The sequence below is a fragment of the Pleurodeles waltl genome, chromosome 3_1, assembly GCF_031143425.1.
Source record: "Pleurodeles waltl isolate 20211129_DDA chromosome 3_1, aPleWal1.hap1.20221129, whole genome shotgun sequence".
Classification (NCBI taxonomy): Eukaryota; Metazoa; Chordata; class Amphibia; order Caudata; family Salamandridae; genus Pleurodeles; species Pleurodeles waltl.
The window spans coordinates 984,070,763-984,097,429 of NC_090440.1; the positions used below are offsets into that span (position 1 = coordinate 984,070,763).

The 26,667-nt window shown below is 45.0% G+C and overlaps 1 protein-coding gene across 1 annotated transcript in view; it reads right to left on the reverse strand.

Annotated features, from left to right (window-relative positions):
- The window catches only part of OPRD1 (opioid receptor delta 1), a 145,913-nt gene that overhangs the window by 3,789 nt on the left and 115,457 nt on the right, over positions 1-26,667 (reverse strand). Inside the window, exon 2 of the mRNA XM_069224113.1 lies at positions 125-477. Coding sequence (XP_069080214.1) covers positions 125-477 — 353 coding nt within the window. The remainder of the gene's footprint in view (positions 1-124; positions 478-26,667) is intronic.

Sequence of the window (26,667 nt, forward strand, 5' to 3'; positions counted from 1 at the left end):
ATGTGAAGAAGTTAAGTATATGTGGGCATGAATGTATTTACTATACTTAAGCTCACATGTAAATAGATTGAACATATAATTAGGGTGCCATTTTAAGCAGGATGGAATAATCCTTAACACCTACCCTTGTCCGTCTTGGTAACTGCCATCACCATAATGGGAACTCCAATGATGGAGGACAGAATCCAGATGCAGACATTGATGAATTTTGCCTTGACGGGAGTGCGAAAGTCCAACGCCCGTACTGGGTGGCAGACAGCCACATAGCGGTCCACGCTCATCATGGTGAGGGTAAATATGCTGGTGAACATATTGTAGTAGTCAATGGATAGCACAACCTTACAGAGCAGCTCTCCAAAAGGCCAGGTCTCCATCAGGTATTTGGCGCTCTGGAAGGGTAGGGTGCTCGTGGCGAGAGCATCTGCTAGTGCCAGGTTAAAGATGTAGATATTGGTGGCTGTCTTCATTTTTGTATATCTGGGGAAAGAAAGACAATCCTTTAAAAAATATATATATATAGTTAGATATTTTTATTTTAAAAGTGCAGCATTGGACAAAACTGTAACATTTATAAAGTGAAAACCCGAAGCTGCAGATCGTTTTAAACATGGTACCTCTGCACGTTACAAATCCTAGCCAAGTATAAAAAACTGTAAAAATTACAAAAAGTCTCGGAGATAAAAGACAAACAAGTAATCATCGTAGAGATTTAAGAAATTGATGAATCTGTGTTGAAAACTTTTTCAGGACCAAAATCCACAGAGACTCAAGAAACATATTTAAAATACATATATGTATATATATGTATTTTGTTCTGCTTTATGCAGTAAGTTAGTAGAAAAGAAGATTAATGAACACAAATGAGTTGACTGGTTCAGAGTTTTGATAAATTCTGCATTGAGAAATTCCAACCAATTTGCTGAGGGTAAGATTAGGGCCCTCAACACAACCAAAACTGTACATGTGAAGCTTTTTTTCAAAGATAACAGGCTAAGAGATTGTTTGTCCCTAATAGGTGCTATACAAATAATTTGACTTTGGTATGGTACCAGAATACTGTAAGCATATTGCTCACCACGATATCAACATCTTGAAATTAATAAAGGAACATTTAGCAAACAATATACCTGTCAGGTGATGTTTTGCTAGCAATATGCTAGCATTCACCCTTGACTTTTTCATTTCAAAGTGTTATCAGCCCAGTTATAGAAGCCTTCCATGAGACCCAATGCAAAGAGTCACAAACAGGTTATATATTTTAGTTAAAATTCTCCAAAGAAATAGCAGGAAAGGTGCTCTGTGCAGGATTAGGAAGCATTACTGAAACTGTAAAAGAACACCCTCTCATCAATATGGGTAAATCAATTCTGCCATCTTCAAAACAAATGTCAATGTGTGGGAGGAGGGGTGGAGCCGTGGAGGAAGTGAGACTTTAGGCTGATACCTGTAGAAGAGGGATTTCTAGACCCGCCCACACCAACTCCTACCTCACCTCAAAGCAAGCAAAGGCTTGCTGGGGCTGCCTCCAATGTCCTGATGTGTATCTAAATGCTGTAATGAACATCTTCTCTTCAGAGACTCCAAAGACAAGTTACAAAGGGGTTTTCACCTTGCCTTCCTGTCACTCTTTAATATCGGTTCTTCACCAGGCGACCATGTGAAGTGAGTTGATATAATTTGACACGTTGTAGCGCCGTGTGAGTTGGCAGGTGTGAGAAATGCTAACACTCAGCTCCCCATCTACAAGTCCACTTTCCTTCAACCGTACAAGCCAATCTTATTTACAAAGATGCGTGCAGATGCTCATGGCTGAAATGCTACATGTGCCACGAGCCAAGAAAGGCTCCAGGGAGATCGGCTATTATTTCAGCCGCCTGTTTTTTAATCCTGTTCATGAACTCAATTATCCGGCATATGAACACAGGCAGATTTGCTGGCCTTGTAGGGCTGTGATGAAGAAATCCACAATATGAATTACCATACAAAATGTGAGGTGGGTGGGCAAGCATCAGGGACGGCACACTACATTTGCTTGATTGTTCCCCGTGATGTAAACAGCGATCAGCAGCCACTAAGTGTCCCCACGTCATATGTGGCATCTTCACATAGGTATGAGAGGGTATCCCAGAGTATAAAGTGATATTGGCTCAAAAGCTACAGCAGGCTGAGGATGTTTAAACTGATACGTGGCCATTTAGTGGCCACATCCCAGCCACAAGTAAAAGCACACAAGGAATGTAGAGCAACAGGAATTGTCCACAAAGGCGTGACGAAAGATATATTGTTTCTTTACGTCTTTCTTTAGAGAGATTTATCTCTTGCTGCTAGAGTAATACATCTACAAAACCTGGGCTTCATGCTAATGCAAACGCAAATGAGGATTTGATTCATGTTCATTCTTGACTTTCAAACGTGCTTAGAATGAACATTAGTTAGAATTCACCTTTTCTGCATTTTGATGTGGCTGGAATGTGTACACTGGAGGATTTTGGATTGTGTAGTGCTCCTCTTTGTGTCTTCATTTAGGGAACACTATTGCATCCCACTGCCCTGCATCCCAGGGAAACTAACCAGCCACACTGAGCTGCATCCTATGGACGTCATGCTCCACTGCTTCTAAAGGACACTGACCCACTTCAGCATATTACACAGTCCTCCCCAATGATATTGCGATTCAACAATTTGCAAAATAAAAATGCAAAATTGTCACTTGTATAAAACCCACGAGTTTTACAAAAGTGCACGCAGAATTAGAATTAAAGTAAACGCTAGATTGGCCATCTCTTTACTGGCTGTGTCTTGCCGTTGAGACAGTAAAAGGAGGTTGACCAATAGGAAAGCAGGCTACAGAGATGCTTACTTCCTCTGTTGCTTGCCTTTGACAACGGACATCCAGGGAAGTCTGATTTACTCTCCTATTTACAGAACATTAACTGTAAAGCCGACACTTGCAATATATAATCACCTGCCCTTAGGGTTTGGCAGCAAGTGCACAAAATGTCTCTGAGAGAATATAATTGGCATGTTATTTATGTTTTAATTTATTGTCTCCTCAAGCAAGACATCTAGTTTCAGGAAAATACAAGAGCCCATTCAGAATTACAGTCTGCTCTTTTGATGTATGGGAGGGGAGCCAGGACACTGTGCCCTCTTCCAGGAAAAACTGCTGTCTCCGCTGCTTGAAAGATGTTCCTTATTTGACATGTGTGAGCAGCACAAAACTGAGGTGGGCGGGCTAAGGAAACTTTATCTAGTTGATACCGTGAAATTCCCGTAGCGCGAGGTGTATTTGCAATTCTGCATTGAGAGAGCACGAGGTGGGGTATTTTTGTGGCAAGAACAGTGCTTGAAATGGGAGGTACTGTCCAGTACTGAGTGCCTGCACTTCTTTCATTTGTAAGGGGCAGCACCTGCACTTCTGAGCACTGCTGCAGTACACATAATGGGAGAGTACCAGCACTTCTCAGAAGCAAACAGGTACTCTAAATACTGAGTACCTGCACATCTATAGTCCCAGCTAAATCACTGGACAGGTACACTTTCTGCCTACCGCAGAAATAGCACATATTTTGAGGTTACGAGGCCGCAAATTTTGCTTTTTTTGTCTGCAAATTTTGCCACCCTAAGCTGCAAAATCCTGTGAGTTCTGATTACATCCTATGAGCTCTAGATCATCTGATTGAACTGCACTCTGACCCCACACTGCACATTAAGGATGCTTACACATGCTAGTGCATGTCATCTTAAGAAACTAACCCAAGGCACCGCATCATATCCTAGGTGCAATAGCCCACCACAGTGTGTCACATCGTAGGGCACAGATGACCATACCAAAGTTCTTAGGTATCTTACTCGCCACTCTATGCTGTAAGTTAAGAATAGTAACCCACCACACTGCACTGCATGCTAGGGTTTGGAATCCATTGTCCCTAATCCGAGAGAGAACTTCATCACCCTGTATAGCATCCTTAGGACATGAGCCCCTTGCATGGCACTGCACCCTGTAGACACCCCCGCAGCTGTGCACTACAATGCAGAAACATAAAATCACCACACTGCAATGTGTCCTAGGCTCACCTTACACGACACTGCACTGCACCCTATAGACATTCACTCACTGTTATACAATGTAGGGGCACTAAGCCACCACATTGCAGTGCATCTTAGGGACACCACCACCACGTCTGCACTGTATCTAAGACGCTGTTTGACTTGCCATGCCTCATACGGTGGACACCAGCTTTTCTTTCATCTAAAGACCATGCAAGCGCCTTTCTCTCACTTGAAAACCTGCCTGATAGAGGAGGAGTCCTCCCACACAGCAAGGAATAAAGGAAATTGCAGAACTTGGTTTTACAATTTTCCCGGAGTTCTATAGAACATTTTGCGAAAACTATTAAATCCACAAACATTTTTATACATTTTGAGTCAAGCCTGTAGAAATAGGCTTTTCGAGAGAAAATAGTTTTTTAAACTATTTTATTGACAACACCCAAGCAAATCACTTTTTGCATATTGTTTCTCTCAGAATTGCAAGAAATCTACCAGTGATTGAACTGACAAATAATTCACGATTTTGAGATTTGTTAAAATTACATTATGATTTTCACATAGAGATTGCAGCAGAAGTATGATTATGCACAGTGCTACAGTGCCCCTCTTCACTGAACTTTGTGAGGTGGAATGTGTGAAACAGGGGTTGCCAATGGCGCAGGGTTGTCCCTCACCGCCCTCAGACTCATCTTGTACCATAAAGGAGTGAAGCAATGTTAGGAGTTACCCAATAGTCCAGAGTTTGATGCAACTGTTATAGCAAGCATGTATTTTATGATTCTCTGAAAGTCATCCTCTTGGGAAGATAGGTGGCGTCTAACAAAATTAGAGGGTAAAGCTCAAGGTCGCAAAGCAGTACTCCTACACTAAACTCAAGAAGACACAGACAAATGCCCTAACTGGCCCATGAGTACACGCACCTTCAGACATGGACATCGTTCGTGCTACAAAAGGCCATGATGGCAGCTGCCTTATAGCACTACCACAAATGGCCACCGGGGCGCCTGAAAATCCTTGCAAGATAGCTGCTCAGGTGTATGTAATTTAGCGTGTCACAGCCCAGGAGCTCAAAAAGCCATCTAAAATACACATTAAGAACTTAATGGTTAAATAGGGTCAAGATGTTCGCCCATTCCTGAGACCTACTCACTCGAGAACTTACTCAGATGCAAAGAAAGTCTATGGTGAAACTGATTGACTGATTACACTGAAATCAAAGTACACTTACAATGGCAATAATGTGCACTCCAGTGCTAAGTGCTCCGGAGCAGATGAAATGATGGGAAAATGCAGCAGTGGCGCAGAACAGGTTGAGGAAATTCAGACTTGAGTTTAAAAATATCCACCGTTCTGTCGTGGTTATAGCAACCAGGGGCAAGGTTTCAGGTAGCGGTGAGCAAAGCAGTGATATTACAAAGATTTATTTTTACATAAATGAGGGGCAAAGTACATTGTCAGCAATCGGTTATTAACAGTTTGCTGAGTTGTCATCCAAATATATCACACTCACTATTCTGCAATTAATGTTCTAGACATAAAACTTGAAAATTAGCTTTCTGGGGCAGAACTGTGTCAAAAAAGATGTTGTGTATGAGGGTTCAGAAAAAGAATAATTGGTCAGTTATTAATCATTCCTTAAGCTTCATGGTATGTAAAAATGTTGAACTTCATTCAAGCGTACCAGAGGGGCATAAAGATTCGTCATTGCAAATGTGAATCAGTCCTAGATATAGGGGGAGTCTATTGGACATTTTCAAGAAATATGTACTTTTTATATAGAAAGGCTCCACAAACAGAACCGTCTTGAGTTGCTGAGGTAGACGGTATTTCGTCTGTAGAATTACATAAGTATGAATATGCAAATATTGGCTACCTGAAATATGATCAATATCCCTCATTGTTTAGACCCATTGTCGGGGCCTGACACATTTAGTAAGACTAGCGAATATGTTTCAAAGCAAGTATGGTCAAGATGCTTTCTCTTTCTAAACGTATAGTTACAGTGAATTTGCATTTTTATGATAAAACATAAAATTAGCCTGTTCTGTAATTGCTCAATTCAAGGATGCTGATCTGTAAGCGCTCAGAAGTGTGAAAGGCTGCATTTGCTCGCGGCGTACACTACGCACAGATATCTGGAGCAGGTGCGCAAGACGCTGAATTGTTTTAGCTGGTTCAGGGCACATTGGATCACATCATCTCTGTGAAGAGCCTACCAAGGCCCACATGTCCGGAGCTTGCTTCAGACCACGTGCTGACAGCTTACCTAGTCTGATACCGCGTCGGTTAAATGCACTAAAGTAGCAGCTGACAGAGAGTTTCCTCTAAAATGCAACAATCAATGTCAAATCTGCAAATGGCAGCTGAGGTCATGAGCTCATTTCCCCGCGGAAGGATAGCACTGTCTTCTGCTGGAAGACGGTTTACCGCACACATAATGTCGGTAGCCTTGCAAGCAGGCCGCTGTCTCTTGCTGTAGTTTCCATCTCGTTTTGGAGGGGTAAGGCAGGTCTTTGACCGCTGCCCTCCAGCACCCCTGATCTGTGCAGTACTGCCACCCGCACCTGTTTCCAGCCACGTCCATTGAGCTTGAACGTGAATGGCTCTTTTCTGGATCACTGTCAAGTCATGCTCTATTTGTCTCGGGCGGCGTAGAGCTCTCTGGGGCATGGCTGCCACTACACCATTTTGTTAACTAGTGTCAGAATGCGGCATCCTCTGGGCCCTCAAGGGCTGTGGGAGCCTACCTGTCTATGATTGGCAACCGGTGTGCATCTGATGAGCCGCCTGTGGCCAGTCTCCAGACTCCTGTATCCTTTTTAAAGCATGGCAGTATTAAGTTGTGGACAAAAAGGCATCCTTCAGAAGCTCATGACTGCTGGTGGCACACATTTGCCGAAACTCATTGAAAAGTTGTTTAGTGCATCAGTCACCACCCGGCGGCGGAGACACCCTTTCACACCACAGGCCATCAAAGAACACTCAGCAGCAGTCTTCATGGAGAGTCATAAGGATGTGTCCTAGCAGCCAGAAATAAGATTCCAGACTTTTCTGTCCTTTGCATCTGTCTGTTGGGCTCGTTAGAAAAATACCATCCCAGCAATTTACCCTTCTTTTTCATGCTCTCTTTATGAGACCAAGAACCTCTCCGGAAATTTCTGTCCCTACAGCACATTGTATTGGTGTACGGAATAGAGGCCCTGATGTACACAAGGCAAACACAGTGGGTTCAGATTGCTCTGACTTATGTGACCCGTCTGTCATATTGCAATAGTGGCCTTAATGGAGTCGGAGACCATACCATCCTTGACTTTGCTTTTCTGAACCGAAAAGATCTTTCAAGAAACGAGCCAATTTTCGTTGAAGGACAACTGTCAGTTTTAAAAAGCAATGTTTACTGTTTGGAACACATCGGTAGTGTCAGACCGCAGGTGGGAGAACACCTGAGGCTACCAGGCAAGATTAAAAAAGGAATAGCTGTCCCATAGATACAGATTCTTAGAGTGCTTCCCCTTTGTGAAAATGATAGCACCACTTTTGAGGTATCAATGTCTGATTCATAATTTGCAGGTGCAATTTCAAAGATTTTTAGGACACTAGGCAAAATCACATTTTCCCGGCTGGGTGCTCCTGTTCCGTCCCCTTCGCACCATGGTCACGTCTGAGACCATTTGTTGTGTTCAAGTGCCCCTTCTAGCCAATTGTGGTGGTGCCATTAGGCAGCAACGTACATTGGTTCTTAATGTAACCACAGCCATATACTTGTTTGCAGGTAATTTGCAGCACATGTATTAACAATTCAATTCCAACCCACAGCTGTATATTTGAGTGTAGTGTAGGCATATTATTTGTGATCTTTAGCTTTATCCAGAGTTTTTGCTGCGGACACCCATCTTGCCTCGAAGACGACTTCCCCAGAATAATAAAATACTTGCTTACTATAAGAGTAGCATGAAAAAGTGAACTATTAGGGGACAGGTACGTTTGCTTCACGTCTTGTGCTATAGCACAAGATGGACTTGAAGGTAGTGGAATAATGCTCCACACTGCACCACACATTTCATCTCAGAAAATATGTGGGACTGAATAAACACCGTATTACAGTGAGTAAAACACACACCAATACTATATTAATATTCTGCTACAGTTCATGAAACATGCACCCATGCCCCAGAGATACGTTGCTATGGTGTTCCACGTTCATTCCGTTACCACTGGAATAGTGCACTGTTGCATTCAAAGCACACACCATTACCATAGAAATGCTGTGCTATAATTAGCCAAACGCACCACCACAAGAGGAATACAGCTCTACAGTGTGCCAAAAAAACACCAACACCACAGCAATATGCTGATGGTAACTGGATACAACATATTCACCCCCCTGCCGCCCCTGACTGTGATTTTAGGCTGTTACTGAATCCTGTCACTACTGACTCGATCACGCACTCTTATGGTCCCCGCCTCTATCCCTCCCTTCCCCCGTTTGATCCCCACTCCTGGGAATCCCCCTCGCCCCCCTCTAGATCAGAGTCTGTGCCTTCCGATACTTGCCAAATGTTGCATACCTCTGTTTATTCGGGTTTGCTGTTTTTTTTCCTTCTCTTTTTTTCTCTGATGATTATATACTGGTGCACACAGTATAAAGTTTTTACGCTCCCAATGCGTGTACCACATTACAAACTGAGGGCCTGATTTAGATCTTGACTGTAACTGTCCCGCAGTCGACTTTTTGACTGGAAAGCCATCTGTCGCTGTAGCAGTCTGCTCACTGTATTCGGATGTTGACTGTCCCATAGACTGAATCCTGCATTTGAACTGCCATCTCTGCCAAGAAGTGTCACCCGCTTTGATGGTGGAAGAGGGAAAAGGGGATGCCGGCAGGACCCCAGTCACCCTTTCCGCCGTGCAGATTTGGATGTGCCTTAATGCCAAGAAAAAAGAGGCGGACCGACCACCATGTCTGAGTTTATAATTGGATGGTAAAAGATGTGAAAACACATATTTTTATCCCAATTCCACCCCAGTCTTTGACTGGATAACACCTGCTGTCACTGCTGCCCCTGACCCACAGAGAAACCAGAATCCCCTGATGCCGGACTCATAGGTAGGGTACGTTGGGAGGACACTGCACGGAAAGTTGGGACCACTGCAGATATATATATGTCACAGTAAATTTGTAAAATTACTGTGACATGCATATGTCAGGGACACCAGTGGGTCAGACAAGGATGGTGACACACTGGTACACAACACATATTGCACACATACACAAGTGTCAATGCAGTTTGCTGGGTGTGGTGGAGTGAGCTGAACTGGGTTCTGTGGTTGTGTCAGTATGTGTGCCACCTGCATATGACTGTGATGTTGTGTATGTGTTATGTGTTGTGTTGATGCATGCAACAATCAGGAGAGTGGTGTTGTGTGGTTGTTTTCATGATGTGTGTAGTTGTTCTTGTGTGTGAGTGTGTTTCTGTAGATGAGTATGTAGCTGTGTTAGTTATTGTGGTTGTGTGTGGGTGCAGTGTCAATGATGTATGTATGTTGTGTTGTGGATGTCCGTCAATGTTTGTCACAGCATGTACGTGTTGTGGTGGAATGGCAATGGATACAGGTGCTTTGTTTTGTCATGTGTAGTGCATGGGGGACACATATGGCAAAGGTACAGTGTGTGCGTAACTTACCTCTATTCCACAGCTACTGTTGTTGTCTGCTGTCCATTGGGTCCAGCAAAGTCCTCCCTCCGTCAGCTAACCGCTGCCAGTCCCCCACTTGCAGAGCTGTAACATCTAAATACGGCCTTCTCGGGTCCACCACCGACACGACTTAGTGGTGCGGCCGCTAAGATATAAACCAGGCCCTAAGGGCCTGATTTAGATCTTAAAAATTCTACTGAAGAACAGCAGATGCAGATACAGGGCCTAATTTAGATACTGGAGGATGAATTACTCCATAACTACGGTGATAGACATCCTGTCCGCCAATATCTAAATCCCATAGGATATAATGGGATTTAGATAATGGCAGATGGGTTATCCGTCGCCATTGTGACGAAGTAACTCGTCCTCCAGTATCTAAATTAGGCCCTGTCTCTGCATTTGCTGTTCTGCAGAAGAATGTTTCATGGACTGTTCGGCATATGGGATATTCCATGTTTTTTTCTATTGGCAATCAGTGCATGTATACATTTTTTGCATACTTATAAAGAATTATGTTAAAAAATACAGTGAATGCTAAACTATGTCAAATATTCACTACCACCATAGGAATACATTGGCAGGGAAATACATAGTACTGTGTGTAAACGTATAAAAATTCTATAGCACCAGTAGGGCAGCACACACTCCTACCAAATCAATACTGTTCTATTGTGTGTCAGACACCCTAAATGCTGGTGGATTGCTCTGCTCTTGTACCTAACATACACCAGTATCAGAGAAACACTGTGAACATGCACAGGTATCACTGGAATATTGTGTCATAGTGTGCCAACACACACCAATCCCAGAAAAATACTGTACCATAATGTACTAACAGACACACTCCAGTCCCAAAGTAATACTGTACTATAGTGTACCAAATACACACCAGTTCTAGAGTAATTATGTACTGTAGTGTGCCTAGCATACACCAATATCAATAAACACCAGGCTATTGTGTTCTAAAAACACAGAGACTATTGGGATTATGTGCAATAGTTTGCCAAACAGTCACCAATACAAGAGAAATACTGGGTCACAATGTTCCATACTGTGCTATGAAGTGGCAAACAAGCACCAGTACCAGAGTTATAGTGTGATATTGTGTTCCAAACACACACCAATACCAGAAGAATATTGGCAATAATATAACGCATACACCAATACCACAGGAAACCTACCCTATGGTGTGCCAAACACAAACCAATACCACGGATGTACTGTGCTTTGGTGTTCCAAATCCAGAGTATTATCATAAAAAGGACACATTATGGTTTGTCCAACGCACAATGTTATCAATGAAATACTGAATTACTGCTTACCAAATACACAGCGTTGCCATAGGATTACCCCAATACATTTCACCAAGTGACAGAATTACCAAAGACCTGGATGTGGCTTTAGGGGGAGTGGTTGGGGTTTTACATCCCCTAATAAATTGATAAATAGGTGGGTGCACATGCTTTCAGTCGAGTGTGGTGAGATGTCTGTTGGATTTCCCCAGAAATGTTTACCTACACACAGGCAAAAACGCACATATACTCTCTCCCTACCTGTTTTGAAAGTCCTCAAAAATGTTGGTTATTTTCAGTCGTGGCTCACTGCCCTCACAAGGGGTGGGGGGGTGCGGTGTGCAGGGGTGAGGGGTTGGGTCTGGGAGGAAATAACATTTAATTAATTTAAAAAACGTATCTGATCTGCCGCCACGCCCCTTCTCTTTTTCCTGTTGCTGTAGGCCAGGCTCCCAGCCTGCCCTGCAGCCAATCCTGACGCTGCTCAGAGCAGCATCAGGATTGGCTGGGAGCATCCAGCCAGGGTGTTCCCAGGCAGACTGGAAGCCTGTACCTGCTCTCTCCAGCACAGCAACACAGAGCCAGGCTGAAGAGAGCCAACTGCGCATGTGTGTTTGGCCGGCCCAACACACATGCGCACTGAGGGGAGTGCCCAGTGCACTCCTCTCATCCTTGTCATCCCCAATGCCCCAGCCCTTCAACAAACGAAACAATAATGAACTATGTTTATTATTATTTTGTTTGTTAAAGGATTTGCAGAGGCTGCTGCTGGTGGCAGAGCAATGCTCCTGTGCCCTAATGGAGGAGCCGCCTCTGGTTATTTTGCAGAATATTGTGTTTTCTCTCTTAGTACTCCTACCAATCCGTATTCCTCTCCTTTTCCACTACCCTTAGGCCCATTTAATGCACCCTGCTTGTTGTATAATGTATTTTAACATTTTATGCCAGCCTCATTGTTGGAAAATCTGAAGCTTACCCCCCAATCTAACTGAACAAGCTAAGCCCCTGACGGTGCCAGCCCTGTAGGGCACCAAATGCAAAGTGTTATTAAATGAATACCACCCAATAGTGTCACACGCACACATACACAATCGCCATGGGCTACAGCACTATTATGTTTCACCCTGATTTCATTAGCAAGGACCAAATTTACAGCATTGCCGTAAGAATATTATGAATTATCTTGACACATTCTTGGTACCACCTTTGTAATACATTGATTAAAGGGCACACTCTTTACTCATGTGCGAATATTGGACTAAAGTGTGCCATTTTCACAGCATCATCAAAAGAATAATGGAAAATCACGCTAAACATCAGGTCATTTCTGACCAATGACATACCCCAGCTTGACCATTCTGTATACTTTAGTAAAAATGTTATAGTTGGACAATCAGCAGTAATTCTGTGAGAAAATTGCATGACTCTGTGACACAATCCTGGAGGCCTGCGTGATTACAACTTATACAGAAAATGAAAGTGGTCAGAATAGATACTTCTTGTCTACCTGCAAGTAGCTGTACCTTTTTACGGTCGAGCCTGTGAGTGCATGTGCTAGTGCATGCGTCTCGCTTACAAGAGACTGCTGTGTTCAGTACAGGGCTCGAAGCCCGCCTGTCACTCACCGTTTGGTGGTTTGCAAGGCACTCATCTTTACAGCCTCATAATTCGTCAAGGCACTCCTGGCATCACTTCAGTTTCTCTGTGTGGGGCAGGGATCAAGCACTGATTAATGCTCCCGACGTAATTGAGGTGCTATTTGTTGTTTTTAACTTCCAGTGCACAGCAAACAGAAGGCTTGTGGCTGGCAAAAACGTGCCCAGCAGGCACAAAATTGCAAAGCTTTATTTTTTAAAGCTAACTTTACTTCATGTTGCCAAGTCCTCTTTTCTCAGTTTCTTCTCATGTTTTCTTTTTGTTTTTGTTCCTGGGCGCTGTTGTCAAAAGATGACAATTAACTTGTTCGATATATGCGAGACCTATAGCATTGAAAATTCTTGTATTTAATTACAGCTAGAAGGAAAGCTAAAAGGCAATGTTTGTAGTCCTTAAATTGCTGCAGCGGCAGCCAGCTTGGCCCTTTTCTCTAATTACATAAGTATCAGTGTCACATACACTCCTGTGGGTCCTCTGCAATAATACTTTTGTAGCTGCCTGGGGGCCTAGGGGGCCTCAGCGCTATTTATCTCCAGTGAGCTATTAAGCTTTTTCTCTGACTTTTCAAAAAAGTGTTTTTACTTCTTTCTTGGTCAGTCAGAGTAAGTGAAAATATGCCACACTTTCTTCACAATATTCAGTGGTGTAATGCTCCCATTCTCAGGGCCAAGGGAATTATGACGCAGATGGTGAAAGCTCCGATTCGCTAAATCACCTGAAAAAAACCCTTTTCTAATGTGCTAAGCCCATTCAGCTACTCTGAAAAGCTTCTCTGAATCGCAGTTTGGAAGGGGCATCTGTGAGGCATCCTTTCAGCCCATGTATCAGTGGTTTGCGACCATAAGTCCAATGGCAAACCATTGGCCAGTTTTAGACACCCAACTTGGAATGTTTTTTAAAGCAGACATGTTTCATTGAAGAAACTGAGGTTTCTGTAAAATAAAATCAATTTTGAAGTTTTTTTACAGGAATGATGATCTACTGTCCCTTGCAGGCCACCATCCCTGTGAAGATAGCCAATGGGCTGGAGTCACAATTTGTGACCTGCCTAATGAATATTAGCTTGGCATGTCATTCTAGGACCCCCTGTTATTCCTTATTTTGCAAACCTACCTTCTACTTTGGAAAATAAGTTACTGATCACAAAAAGTCTGGGTGCATTTTGGAACTGCTTTTTGTGACTAGTATAGGGGCACATCTGGCCCCATGCCCCTTCCTAAGGTGTAACGTTCTTGCTTTTGAATCTTTATGCTCCTCAGTTTATACTCAGCACCCATCATTAAACAAAATCTGCTTCAGCCCAGATGATGTTTAACTCTTCATTAATAGGGCAGAAATGGGACCCTAAAATGTAAACCTTATATGGTGCTATGATAAGGTATTATATAATGTGCAACGTAAATGGTCTAAGCTTTAAGGGGCAGACTTAAAAGCCCCTAGTGCCTCCCAGCACTGCTGAGGTGGCGCAAAAGTGGCATTTTCCCTGTGCCATATTTAAAAAGTGGTGCAATGCATGCATTGCGCCACTTTGTAAACCCTTGTGTCACACTATGCCTGCGCCAGGCATGATGTATGCAGGTGGGAGGTTTCCCATTAATGGGGCTGAAAAAAAGCACCATTTATTTCGGCACTTTTAATGCCTGTTCAGAGCAGGCATTAAAAGGGGGCACACCATGATTAATAACAGGCCCATATGTACTCTGCATGAGTAGCGCCAAAGGTTTGGTGCTGCTCCTGCGGAGTATTTCAATAGCGTAAAAAAAACAAGGCATTTGCAATGCAATAGGTCTCGCATTTGCTCAAATTAGTTATTAGCGTTGTAAACTCCTACCGCACCTTGCTTGCCACATAAATTTAAAATGAAAAGTAAAACAGTTTCACATAAGCGAGCAGATTCAAAGTGCCACAGCTGCCATGAGCATCAGCGTGAAAAGACACAAAAGGAAATAGAAGTTCACTCGCAGTCAAACTTATTGGCAAAAGTGCAATTAGCCATGTAACAGGGGCAATGGCCAAGGTGGTAAAAATCCTCCCCAAGGAGGGACAAAAGTAGACCATCTACCAATGTCATAGATGGATTTTTGAGGGGAAAGCTCACGAACGAGTGGTAGTGATGGGCGTGAGGTGGGCGTTGTTAAAAGCCCAGATACATACCAACACGTCAGAAAAGCAGCGCTTGCGCGCTGTTATGCTCGACCTAATGAAGCTGGTGCCCCCTAACCTGCATCATGGTGCACCGTATTTCAAATACGGCGCACACATGATGGCGGTAGGGGGGCGCTAAGGGACACAGGGAAAGTGGTGCTGCACTAGGTGCAGCACCACTTTCCTTAAATCTGCTTCTCAGTGTTTCAGAGAAGGAAGATAGAGATCTGCAGGGCCTACACATCCTGGTGTTTGCACTGGGGATCACATTATCTTGAATGGGATTGGTGTCTATGATAACTTGAGATTAAATCACTAATGAAGATATTATGCATAGCAATGTTGTTGCTAAAGAAGAAAGATGTGTGCCTTGTTTCTGGTAGTCTTTCAACACGATGATGCCAGCTTGTCTCACAAGGCCTGCTCTGCAGCTGTCCCATCTAGAGGGAAGTTTGCAATGCTGCTGCCACCTCTGCTCTTCCTCTTCTAAAGGTTGCCTGCTCCTGAGGCCAATAGTATGGGGTATGGTTGTGTCTGTGACAATAAGAGGGTGGCACGCCGAAATAAATCACATCAAAGAAACATGATCAGAGAAAACTCCCAGTGATTTGTTGAGGGCCCTTTATGACCTCATAAAATTACAAAGAGATTTCATTAATGACATTCACTGCTGAACCAGTTTAGGGAATGTGCCAGAAACTTGTACAACCTGGCTGTAAAGAACATTTGAAGTCAACTTTGATATGATATAATGGGTACAAACACTATGGTGGTCATTATGACCCCGGCGGTGAGCGGTAATGGATGGCAGTACCACCTACAGGCTGGCAGTACATACCGCCACATTATGAGAATGGCGGGTTGGCTGCAGCCAACCTGCCACTTCTCCACTCAGACCACCATGGCGGTAGCAGCCGCCAGGGCCGGAGAAATCAATCTCCAGCCCGGCGGCCGCTATAGTACTGCCGGTGGTATTTTGAGCAAGCCTACGAAAATCATGGCGGTAGTCCCTACCAGTGACAGAAAACTGCTTCCCTGTCACTGGTAGGAGGCTCACCCAACACCCAAACACTCCCCAGCCCCCCACCCTCCTCCATCCGTGCTTCCCCCTTCTGATCTCCCACCCCCCATACAAGCACACACCCACAGACACGCACCATGCATACACCCACTCACACTGGCATACACACATTCATACATCCAATCTTGCTTGCACACATTCGTACACACATTCACATTGACATGCAGACATGCATTCACATTTTCATTCTTACACGCATTCACAAACATGCATACACCCACGCAAACAACACTATACACACAGATGCATTCACGCACACCCTCACACATTCATGCACCCAACCCCCCACCCCTCACACACACACACAACCCCTCCACCCCCCGGCCCCTGTCAGAAGCCCAACTTACCTTCATCTAGGTGGTATTCCATCAAGAAACGGGACGAGGCGCTGCTACCGCCAGCAGCGCCAGCCAGCAGAACACCACCAGGCCATATCACAAGTCATTATACGGCTGGCGGCAGTCTACTGGCGTGGCGGTGCTGGTGGTAGTAGTACCACCTTACCACCACCTGGCAGTATGGCCACGGACGCATTTCTGTCCTTCTTGTGGCAGAAGTTCAGCTGTGGTCATAATCTGGAGGACGGATGGTAGTCGCAGTGACGGTCTTTTGGCGGCCGTCACTGCGGCGGAAGGCGGTTTTTAACGCCAATGTCATCATGTGGGCCAATGTCTCAAAAAAACATATTTGCTTTTTGATTGCACTTACTACCCTGAGGATGCACTGAAGTGCTTAACAGTGAGCAGTATGCTACTGTGGATCACGGGGTTAAAGCTTAATCCTGTGGTCAAGTCTCTCCATTTTAAGCATCTGTTCAGAAGGTTGTTGCCTGTGAAAAGGTGTTGATCAGAATAGTGCAGCATTTGTCTAAAAAAGACAGCACATCACACACGTGTGTACAATACCTGTATGCAGCATGCTCAGACTTGTTTCAAATTGCTTTCTTTCTTCCGCAGGAGGCAGGCTGCTATGCAGAGACCGAAACTATGGGTCTGATTTAGAGTTTGGTGAATAGGGTACTCTGTCACAAACATCACGCAGTAGCCTGTCCACCAAATCCTCGGTCCACCTGCTCTATTCTGATACAGTTTTCCAACGGGGATTCCCCAGCTAGCTCTGTTGTCGCACAATTACGTTTATATCCTCACAGAGAAGAGGACATCAGACCCCCCGGCTATTTAGAGCTGAAGGTTTGATGTCATTTTGTTTGTTCATAATAAACAGAAAAAGTAATGACCCCGCACCATGGGGGAGGGGCATTAGTGTTTAGGCCCTCATTATGAACATGGCAGTTCAGACCGCCATGCTGGCAGTGGCAGAAAATACCGGCATGGTGGGCGGCCCTCCGCCACCGCCAGGCTACCGCCGAAAGGCAGCCTGACGATGTCGGATATCATCATCTGACAGGGCAGCGCTGCAAGCAGCGCCGCACTCTGGATAATGAACCCTTTTTCCTCCAGCCTTTCGCTGGCGGGTTCCCCTGCCAGGGTAAGGCTGGCAGAAGGGGTGCTCCGGGGCCACCATGCAGTGCCCCGTCGCGCAGGTCACTGCCCGATTTACGGCGGCTCCATGTGGAGCCTTCGGCAATGTCCCAGCCCAGCAGAATGTTTGCCATACAGCCGGCGGGGTCTCAAGGGGGCTGGCGGTCTATAAAAAGACCGCCAGCATGAACACGACGGGGTTTCCCGCCGTGTTCATAATGAGCTCCTTTGTTTTTCAGAATGAAACTCCCATTTTGAAAGTTTGTTTCTGAAAAACAAGGAAGCCTGGTGCCTAAAACATGATGACGGCCGCCAACCAAACTTACATGCCGGTGGTTCCTTTGTACACACACAGATCACCGACGGTCGGGGGTGCAATCAGAACAGGGCACCCTTCTGTTTATCAGGGTGGCAGGTGTAAGGTCCTCCACCACACTGATGAATAGAGTGAGACTTTTCACAACAGGGTCCTAGGTTCGTCATGTGGGTCAGTGTTGAAAGGTATATATCAGTTTTCACGGTGGTTGACTGAAAGGAATGTCACAGTAGATCATATTGCAGTTATCACATTGTGATTACTTTAACAGTGTAACATCTCACCTTGGGAAACCTTTACACCACAGCTTAGATGGTAAGTATTATTTCTTAGTCTCTATGTATTTCCTTTTATACATGAGTGCATGGCGGTCTGAGCATTGCCTAAAGAGACAAATCAGTGGCCAGCAAAGTGTAGCTATATTCGTACATTTCACAGTCTGCAGAAATTTAAGGTCTGGAAAAGTCACTTGGTTAAAGTACTCCTTAATGATGTTATCCACTTCGAAAGAAAGAACACAGACTCCAGGATTGCAGCATCATGCCACCTTTATTGAAACATGGTTAATCACTTTACAGCGTTTCAGGTCAAAAGAACTGTCAGTATAAAAAGGCAGCATTGTCTGGGAAGCCGAGGTAAAGGAGTTTAGGAAGCTGTAGGTGTGTGGAAAGTCCTTCACCTCTACTTTTTCAACTCAAGGTGGTCATCAGAGGTCAATGCATCCAGGTGGTGGTGGGGGCTAGGCCGGTCCTGCACAGGGACCTGATGCAAAATGAGGAGTCCCTAGAGCCGCTGGAAGTAGCGGCCATGTCGAACCCTGCTGAGGGATGCGCCCTAACAGAGGCCCAGGAGCACTATGCATGCTTGATTGAGCAGCTGCACTGCCTAGATTTTAAGGCCTACCAGGCCAAAATGCACGCAGAGGGTAATAAATCATGCTGCTCAGAGAATCTCTGACTCATATGATCATGGCTCAACCGAACGTCCACTTAGCATTTGTAACACATTATAAAGCACTATTTGCCCACCCCCGTTGATTGGCAGGCACAGATTGAGAGTTTCTCCACGATATAGGACTGCCCGTTTTAGCCCCCTAGATAGTGAGTCCCTGAATGCCCCCTCAGGCTCCAAGAAATCCAGGGAGCTATCAGGGGCACTGCCACACACAAGACACCAGGTCTTGACAGTTCTACAAAGCATATGAGCCCCAGCTAGCCCCCAAACTTCTAGAGATGAACCAGGCCGCACTCATGAAAGGCTGTCACCCACAATCACTCCGGGAATCGTTATTAGTGTCCTTGCCTAAACCAGACAGAGACCCACTGGAAGTCACCTCTTACTGCCCGTTGTCCATTCTGGGAATGGATTATAAAATCCTTGGGAAGGTTATAATGGTACATCTGCTAGAGCACATGCCACCCCTGGTCCACCCCAACCAAAATAGTTTCATTCCCGGGAGGTCCGCCACCCTCAACATTCAACGCCTTCATAGATCTTGGAGCAAGTGCCAGCCCAGTGGCCATACGTGGCTTGCCGAGTAGTAGATCTGGAAAAGGTGTTTGACACAGTGGACTCGGTTAGCTTTTTGCCATCCTGGATTCTGCAGGCATCACTGGCCGGCTGCAGTGCCTCATCTGTCTCCTATATAGTGCACTCATGGCCTGAGTAAACATTCAGCAACTCATTTCACCCTCATTTGTTGTGAACAGAGGAACCTGTCAGGGTTGCCCCCTCTCACTGCTGTTATGCACTCTAGCAATGAAGCCACTAGCTCAATGGCTCCATCAACGTGGCAAAGAATGGGGGATCTCCCTGACTGGGGGGACACAGTCTCGCTTTATGAAGATGACTTACTCATTTACATCCAAGACATCGGAGAGGGGATCACCGGGATAGCGGAGACTCTCGAGGATTATCGTAGGGCCTCAGGACTAAAGGTGAATTGGGCAAAGTTGTGCGCCTTCCCAGTGCGAGCAAGTTGCCCCCCACAGCAACTAATGGTGGAGACTGACCTGTTAAAATGGGAGCCTAGCACAGTCCGGTACCTAGGGTTCCGAACGTACCATAACACACAAGATATTATTGACGGAAATCTTACCGGAGCCATATCCTCCCTGCACCCCCAGATGACGTTCTGGAGCACCCTCCCTCTCACGGTTCAAGGGAGAATATCACTGTTGAAAATGGTGATTCTCCCATGCCTACTGTACTTCCCCCATATTCTTGCAGTGCGCATCCCACAGTCCACCTTCTGGTATATACATGTTGCACTGGGTACCTTTATATGGAACAAGGGGAGCAGACGAGGGGCATTGAGGAAGTTATTGCTGCCTGTGAATAAGGAAGGGCTGGGGCACCCAACTTTGAGCACTATTACCAGGCAGTGCATCTACAGTGGCCTCTGCGATGGTTAACAGGGCCCCTGATGGAAGAACTGGGCCTGCCAGATCTGAACTGAGCACAAGCCTTAGTTGGCGGTGCACTACTCCCACAGGCGCGGCCTCCCCGAGGGGTCACCAACTTGCTGAGCATGGCCTATGAAAGCTACCAGAGGGGACTACAAATTATGCCAACAATCGCACCTTACTCCCCGGAAATCCCACTGAGCACCATATCTTCCTTTTGTGAGGCTCTTGGGCGGGAAGGAGTGCTGACATGGACCGAGGCCGGAGTGAGAACATTGGGGAACCTGTTTTGAGATGCCGTGCTCATCCCCTTTGCCCCACTGCAGGAAGAGTATCACCTACCAGTTTGACATTTCTTAGCTCATGGCAGGCTGTTGGCTGAACTGGGGAGATTGTGGGATATCACAGACTCGGAACCGGAGCAACATTGACTTGTGCACACCCTCCATATCATGGGAAATGGGCGGAGGCTCATTGCCTGGTTTGCACGAGCATTAACACACATCACACTCGACCCTTTACAAGCGACGTGTCAATGTTGGGAAAGAGGTGTGGCTGGGATTTAACATCAATGGAGTGGGAGAAAGCTCTGCACTATCTGAGGAAAGTGTCTAAGAATGCGAAATTCCAGTACATTCAACACAACATTCTGCACCAAGCCTACCGTATGCTCGCAGAACTGCATAACATTTTCAGATCCTCCCATCTATGTCCCCGGTGCTATGCACCATGTGCAGATATAGCACACATGTACTGGAGCTGCCCAGTGGCTAGAGACCCTCGGCAGGGGGTGGCCGGGGGACTGGTGGAGTTACAGGCCGCGAGGGGTTTCTCACCATAGAAGAGGTGTTGCTGAGTAGATTCAAACGGAAAAAAACACAGGTGGCGACCACCCGATTCCTTGACCTGGCTTTTCTCATTGCACGACTCTCCATAGTTTTGCACTGTAAGGCGCATCCCATCCAACCTTGCAGCACTGGTGCACAGCAATGCTTACGTGGGGGTAAAGCAGAGGCAATTGCACTGTGGAGAGAAGAGGTTAAGGAACTGCGCAAGATTCCAATTGACGCCTGCTGGGATGGTCTTCTCAATGACCTCCAGACATTCCAAGAATTACTTGTAGAATAGGTAAGGGAGGTCTCCCTGCTTCCTTCCCCTCCACCAGTTTGACCACTACCCATAGACCCCCTCGACTGAAAGATCTTTGGGTCTCCCCCTCCATGGACTAGGATCCCACTACCTGGAGCACCTGAATCTGCATACGGTCCTGAGTGAAGGGGGAATATGCTGCATATTTCCTTACGTAGTATAGCGCATCAACCAGCAGAGAGTGTGGTGAGAGGCTCATGTGTAATAGCATAGACTGGGCCGTTGACCTGACCCGGGAGGGCATGACTTTCATTGTTGTGATCTGTGAAGTTCTAATGTTAGTGTTTAATCATTTATAATTTGAATGGGCAGCTCTTTCACTATGTATCATCTATCCATAAACACTTTCTGAATGTGCATATTGTCATTCATAAAGGAAACGTATTATGCATCATAATGAAAACTAATAAAATGTGTTCAAAAAACAAAACTTTACCTTTCGAAAACACTTACTAAATTTCATAAAAGGAGAAGCTTGTGAAACTTAAAAAGAGAGGGTGGAGGTTAAGTTAGCTGCTAATTGTGGCCTCAAAAGGAGGCAAAGGGCCCACGGGGTAGTGATTGGACTGCCACTGTTGGGTGTGAGTTTCCTATTCCTGTTCAAGGCCTTCACCTGTAGGCAATACCGCCCCTTTGCACTCTTCTCTGCATGGCATCGCTTGCTTCAACTCCCTTGCGATCAACACTCAAGTTGTCCTGCCTGCTGGGCAACACGTGCCTCGGTTACAAAACCATTCTTAAAATCATGCTTGATTGGCCTCTCCTTTAAACGAGTCAGTAGTACATTGGTCAGGAATCAATGTAAAATAGGTCTGAACGTGCTGCTTATAGCTGCTGGTCGAAACACTTACAATGTTGTATTCTGTCCCACAAAGTTTGTATTTCACCATCATTACATTTCTGTGGTCATGAAAGTCTCTGAACAGAGAATCAATTCTTGTTTCTGGTTATGTGTTAAGGATGTGACAGGATGTAGTGTATAATCTAAAAATGGCAACTCAAAGGCAACACTTCACAAGCTTTTATGGTCTGACTGACCCATAAATTATTCACTTTTCCTGTCATATTTCTGAAACTAGTTCAACAATACCTATTGGAAATTATTATAGTCAAATATGCTTATTTATGGGTATAATTATTCGTGACATGTATACAAAAGTGTTAGGACCCGCTGTCACAGATTACAGGGCAGACTGTGAAAATAATTCCGATTTCATGAGCAAGAGTGTGCCGGAGGAGGAGTGACCGAATAGCATTTTTAAACATAGGTCCGTATTTAATGGAAAATGACGGAGCGAGATTCTGTGCCAAAATTGGCAGCGCTGTGCTCTGTCTGTTCACAATGCAGGGATGCGCCGTATTTAATTGAATACGGTGGACCCCTGCGTTGTCTCCTGTGCTGGTGCTAAATTGAGCTGCCTAGCGCCACCGTGCAAGGATGTCTGCGTTGAGGGGTTTGATTGTTTATGTGAGGGAAGGTATCCCTTCCTGCACATAAACAATCACTAATGGCGATTTCTGCAGCACACACAGAAGTGCCAAAGTGTCATTTTGTAAAGATTGTTTATGTGCAGGAAGGGACACCATCTCACACATATACAATCATGGCTGGCATTATGCTCTTTCTATGCATGCTGTAGAATGCAGTACACATAAAAAAGCAAAAAACGAGGAGGAATAAAAGTATTCCGTGACTCGTAAAAGTATTCCGTAACTCGTAAATCGGAGGCAGCGTCAAAATGCAATGGGTGTTCGTGTGTCACGCCCACAGCAACAAATATTGCACACTCGTTCCATGCAAAGGACTGCGTGTGAAGGGGCCGTATTTACAAGGTGGCGTTAAGCCACAAAAAGTGGCTTAATACCACCTCGTAAATACAGCGCAGGACATTGTGTCACCGGAGCGTCAGGAAAAGTGATGCTCCGGTGGGGCTAGGGGTCATAAATATGCCCCATAATTCCTAAAGGTGTCAATGTGGGCTAAGCAGTCACAGAAATTTCTGTTCATGAGACGAAGGCCCAGAACTACTGGGCTTTGGGAAGAGAACAATAACCTTCCCTGTTTGTTCAACTGTGGCTGCCTCTGTGGAATAGCACACTGCGCCTAACGTTTCCCTAAATGTCAGGGTAAAATATTGGGAAATGGGGATGAGGACCCTTCAGGTCCTCCCTGAATTGTGCGGAAATGGAACATGCCCTTTGAGCTATCTCTCTGTAATAGCAGTGTTTTGTGAATCCCCAAACATATCAGGGTTCCCGTACAAAATTGTGGGGATATGAATTAGTGTTCTTTGCAACCGTGTCCCATAAATACTTTGGATAATGAGGAAGGGTGTGTGTGCTCTTTTGACTCATCTAATGTCACCGAACTCCTAAAATATATCTGGGTTCAATGTACCATCCCTAAATCCTTACAGTAAACACTATCCATTCTACCAATGGGGTACATCAATCACCAGGACATCTATAAATATAGTAACAACGGTGATGAATGCAACCTGCACAAAATTAAGGCCTTGAGAGAGGTTAGCTTGAAGGTATCCTAAAGGTGAACGAATAGCGGGTTGGTACGTAGAATGGAAGAGGTGGGGGCTGCAGAGGAAAGATAGGACCTGATTCACACCAGGTGGAAATGGTGTGGAAACTGCTACCTGCCCATGTTGTGGGCATAGCAATTAATTGACAGTGTGGAATCTCACTACTTTGGGTACTAATGGACTGTGATTCGGGTCGATTTAGAGTTAGTTTTTGATGATGTGTGTAGTGCTAGCCGTTTGTTTAGCAGTCGGCGTATGGCTAGTGTTAGAGTTTATATTTGAGATAGAGGTAGTGTGGAGGCTTGTGATATTATTAATGTTAGAGTTGGTATAGAGGGCTACTCTCAGTGTTGGGGTTTTAAGTTATCATGTACGGGTTAATGTAGCCTTGGAGCCCGCTGTAGAGGGCTATACTGGCCATTAAACGCCCGCTTCAGCGTTAAAGGCCCGAGCTGAAGGCAAGGGCCTTTAACAAGGAAGCAGGGCTTTAATTGCTGGTATAGCCCAGCTACGAAGGGCTATAAGTCTATTAGAACATTCCGTCACTAGAGGGCAGAATGCTCTAATAAATTAAACAAAGGCCTCATGGAGCCTGAGGGTATTGAAATCCCCTTGGGTGCGGTGAGGCCTATGTTCACAGCTCTTTCTGTGAACAAAGAACATTGGAATGTTGAGGCTTCTGGTGTCTACCAGCTATTAGAAGCCCAGAACACTCCATTGTCTCCAATGGAGCTCCCAACATTGCAATGTTCTAATTATGTTCAAAGTTAATGTTTATGTCACCAGTGGTTTTGGGATTTAGGCTAGCTTCTGTCTACAGCTAGAAATAGATTTTGTGTGTAGGTCAGTGACAGTAATGCGGTTTGCATTAGCATTTCCATTACAGAAGGATGTATTGTTTAAGGTATTTAAGTGTCGCCGCTTGGGGATTTCGAATAGGGTTTTGGTTGGGTTAATTTGGCTGCTGGTTTTGGGTCAGGCTAGTTGTTAATGTTCGGGTTGTTATTGATAGGGTTACAGTTACTATCTAGATTAGATGCAGTGATTGGGGTAGTGCTTGTGAATTGGTGTCATTGTGTCACTGCAGCACTTTGATCACATGCTATACAAATGTCTTTGTGACACATGCAATCTAATATGGCACATTCAATTCATTTTCATAATATACTAACAGAAATCCTCATGCCATTGCATAATATCTCCGAGTGAATTGAAGAAGCATAAAGAGATGCTGCTGGATCTCTTTTATTCCGAATTACTTCACGCTTTTGCCAAACCAAGTGCGGCTCATAGTCCCTGAGAAGCAGGAGTACAGAATCCTATGCCAATAAATATGCAATAACTACCGCACAACATTGTCACAGGGCACCATTCAGTGCATCACACAAGGAAACGAGATCTTTACTAATGCTCTCTGCTTAAAATGAGGTTTTACTAAGTAGATTAGTTGCCCTGGTTCAGGATGTAAAGGAAAGGGGACCGATGCAGAGAGGGGGTGACCAAAGCTCCAGAGACGGCTCCTTCACAGTGGCTGAGGAGCGTATCCCCCCTTCTAAGCAAGCAGCTGAAAAATAAAATGATAGTTCACTGTCCTTTTATTTTTCAGCTGCTGGCTCAGCCAGCAAGTGCAGGGGGGGGCGGGCTGGGCCATGGGAGGAGGGAGGGAGGAGGAGGAGTGGAGTGCACTAAGTGTGCATGTGTGCTTGGCCGGCCGTCTTATGCCAGTCAAGCACACATGAGCACTTAGGTTTCTCCAACCCGGCTGTGTACGCACAAAAAATGGTCTCTCTAGCAACCGTACATAAATACCCCCACCAACTGCACAGCTGTCTCTAGAGGGATAGTCAATGTCTGCAAGGGGAAGCATTTGTGTTGTTCGACTTCCCCCACAAGCAGACTGCTGCTCCTCTGGAGCAGGAGTAGAGGTGATATCAGGGTGGTCCCTTTGAACAAGAGCAGACTACGTATGATACAATAAGGTGAACTTTGGAGAGAAGAACAAAAAATCTGAATGGGAGAGGATTGACGTACTACTATGGCCTTTAATCTGTCCGTTCCTCATGCAATATGTCAAGACACACTTTATAAAAAATCTATATATTATGCCCCACCACCAAACCAGACCATCCCCCTTTCATTACTGAAATTTGAGAATGGATCTTACCCTCAGTATACTTAAACCATAAACAAATGTTTCTACCATGCCTTCCCATCATAAGGATCGTTGACTGTCTTGGAGTTACATTAGTGGGAGCATGGAACTAGATGAGCAGAAGCATTATTTTGACCTTAGTACCAAATCTAGGGCCTCATGGGTCTGCAATCATGAGAATCCTTGTTCTTGGTCTTTTCATCTATAGTCAAATGTATCACAGTGTGCTGTATCTTAATATTTGGAATATGACTTTATAAATATCTAAAAAACATTTTGTTCTAGTTTCTTTTTCATGAATGGGCAAGACATAGCTGGAAGTGCTTGGACCATTTTTTTTAACCGATGGAAAATCCACTGCAGAAGTGGCCTGATTATGTGCTAATATATTTTTTACATCCTCAGCAAAAGTTCTTTCTGGTGCAAATATACAAGCTGTATCACCTTTCAAGCAGGGGCAGCTCCTTCGCAATGACGGAGAAGTGTTTCCCCACTGAGTAAGAGCCAGAAGCTGAAAAATAAAATGAAATTTCATTATTGTTTTATTTTTCAGCTGCTGACTCAGCCAGCATGTGCAGGGAGGGGCGGGACAGGGCCATGGGAGGAGGAGTGGAGTCCACTAAGTGCATATGTCCGTTTGGCCGGCCATCTTAGGCTGGCCAAAGTGATATGCGCACTTAGGTTTCCCCAACCCAGATGTG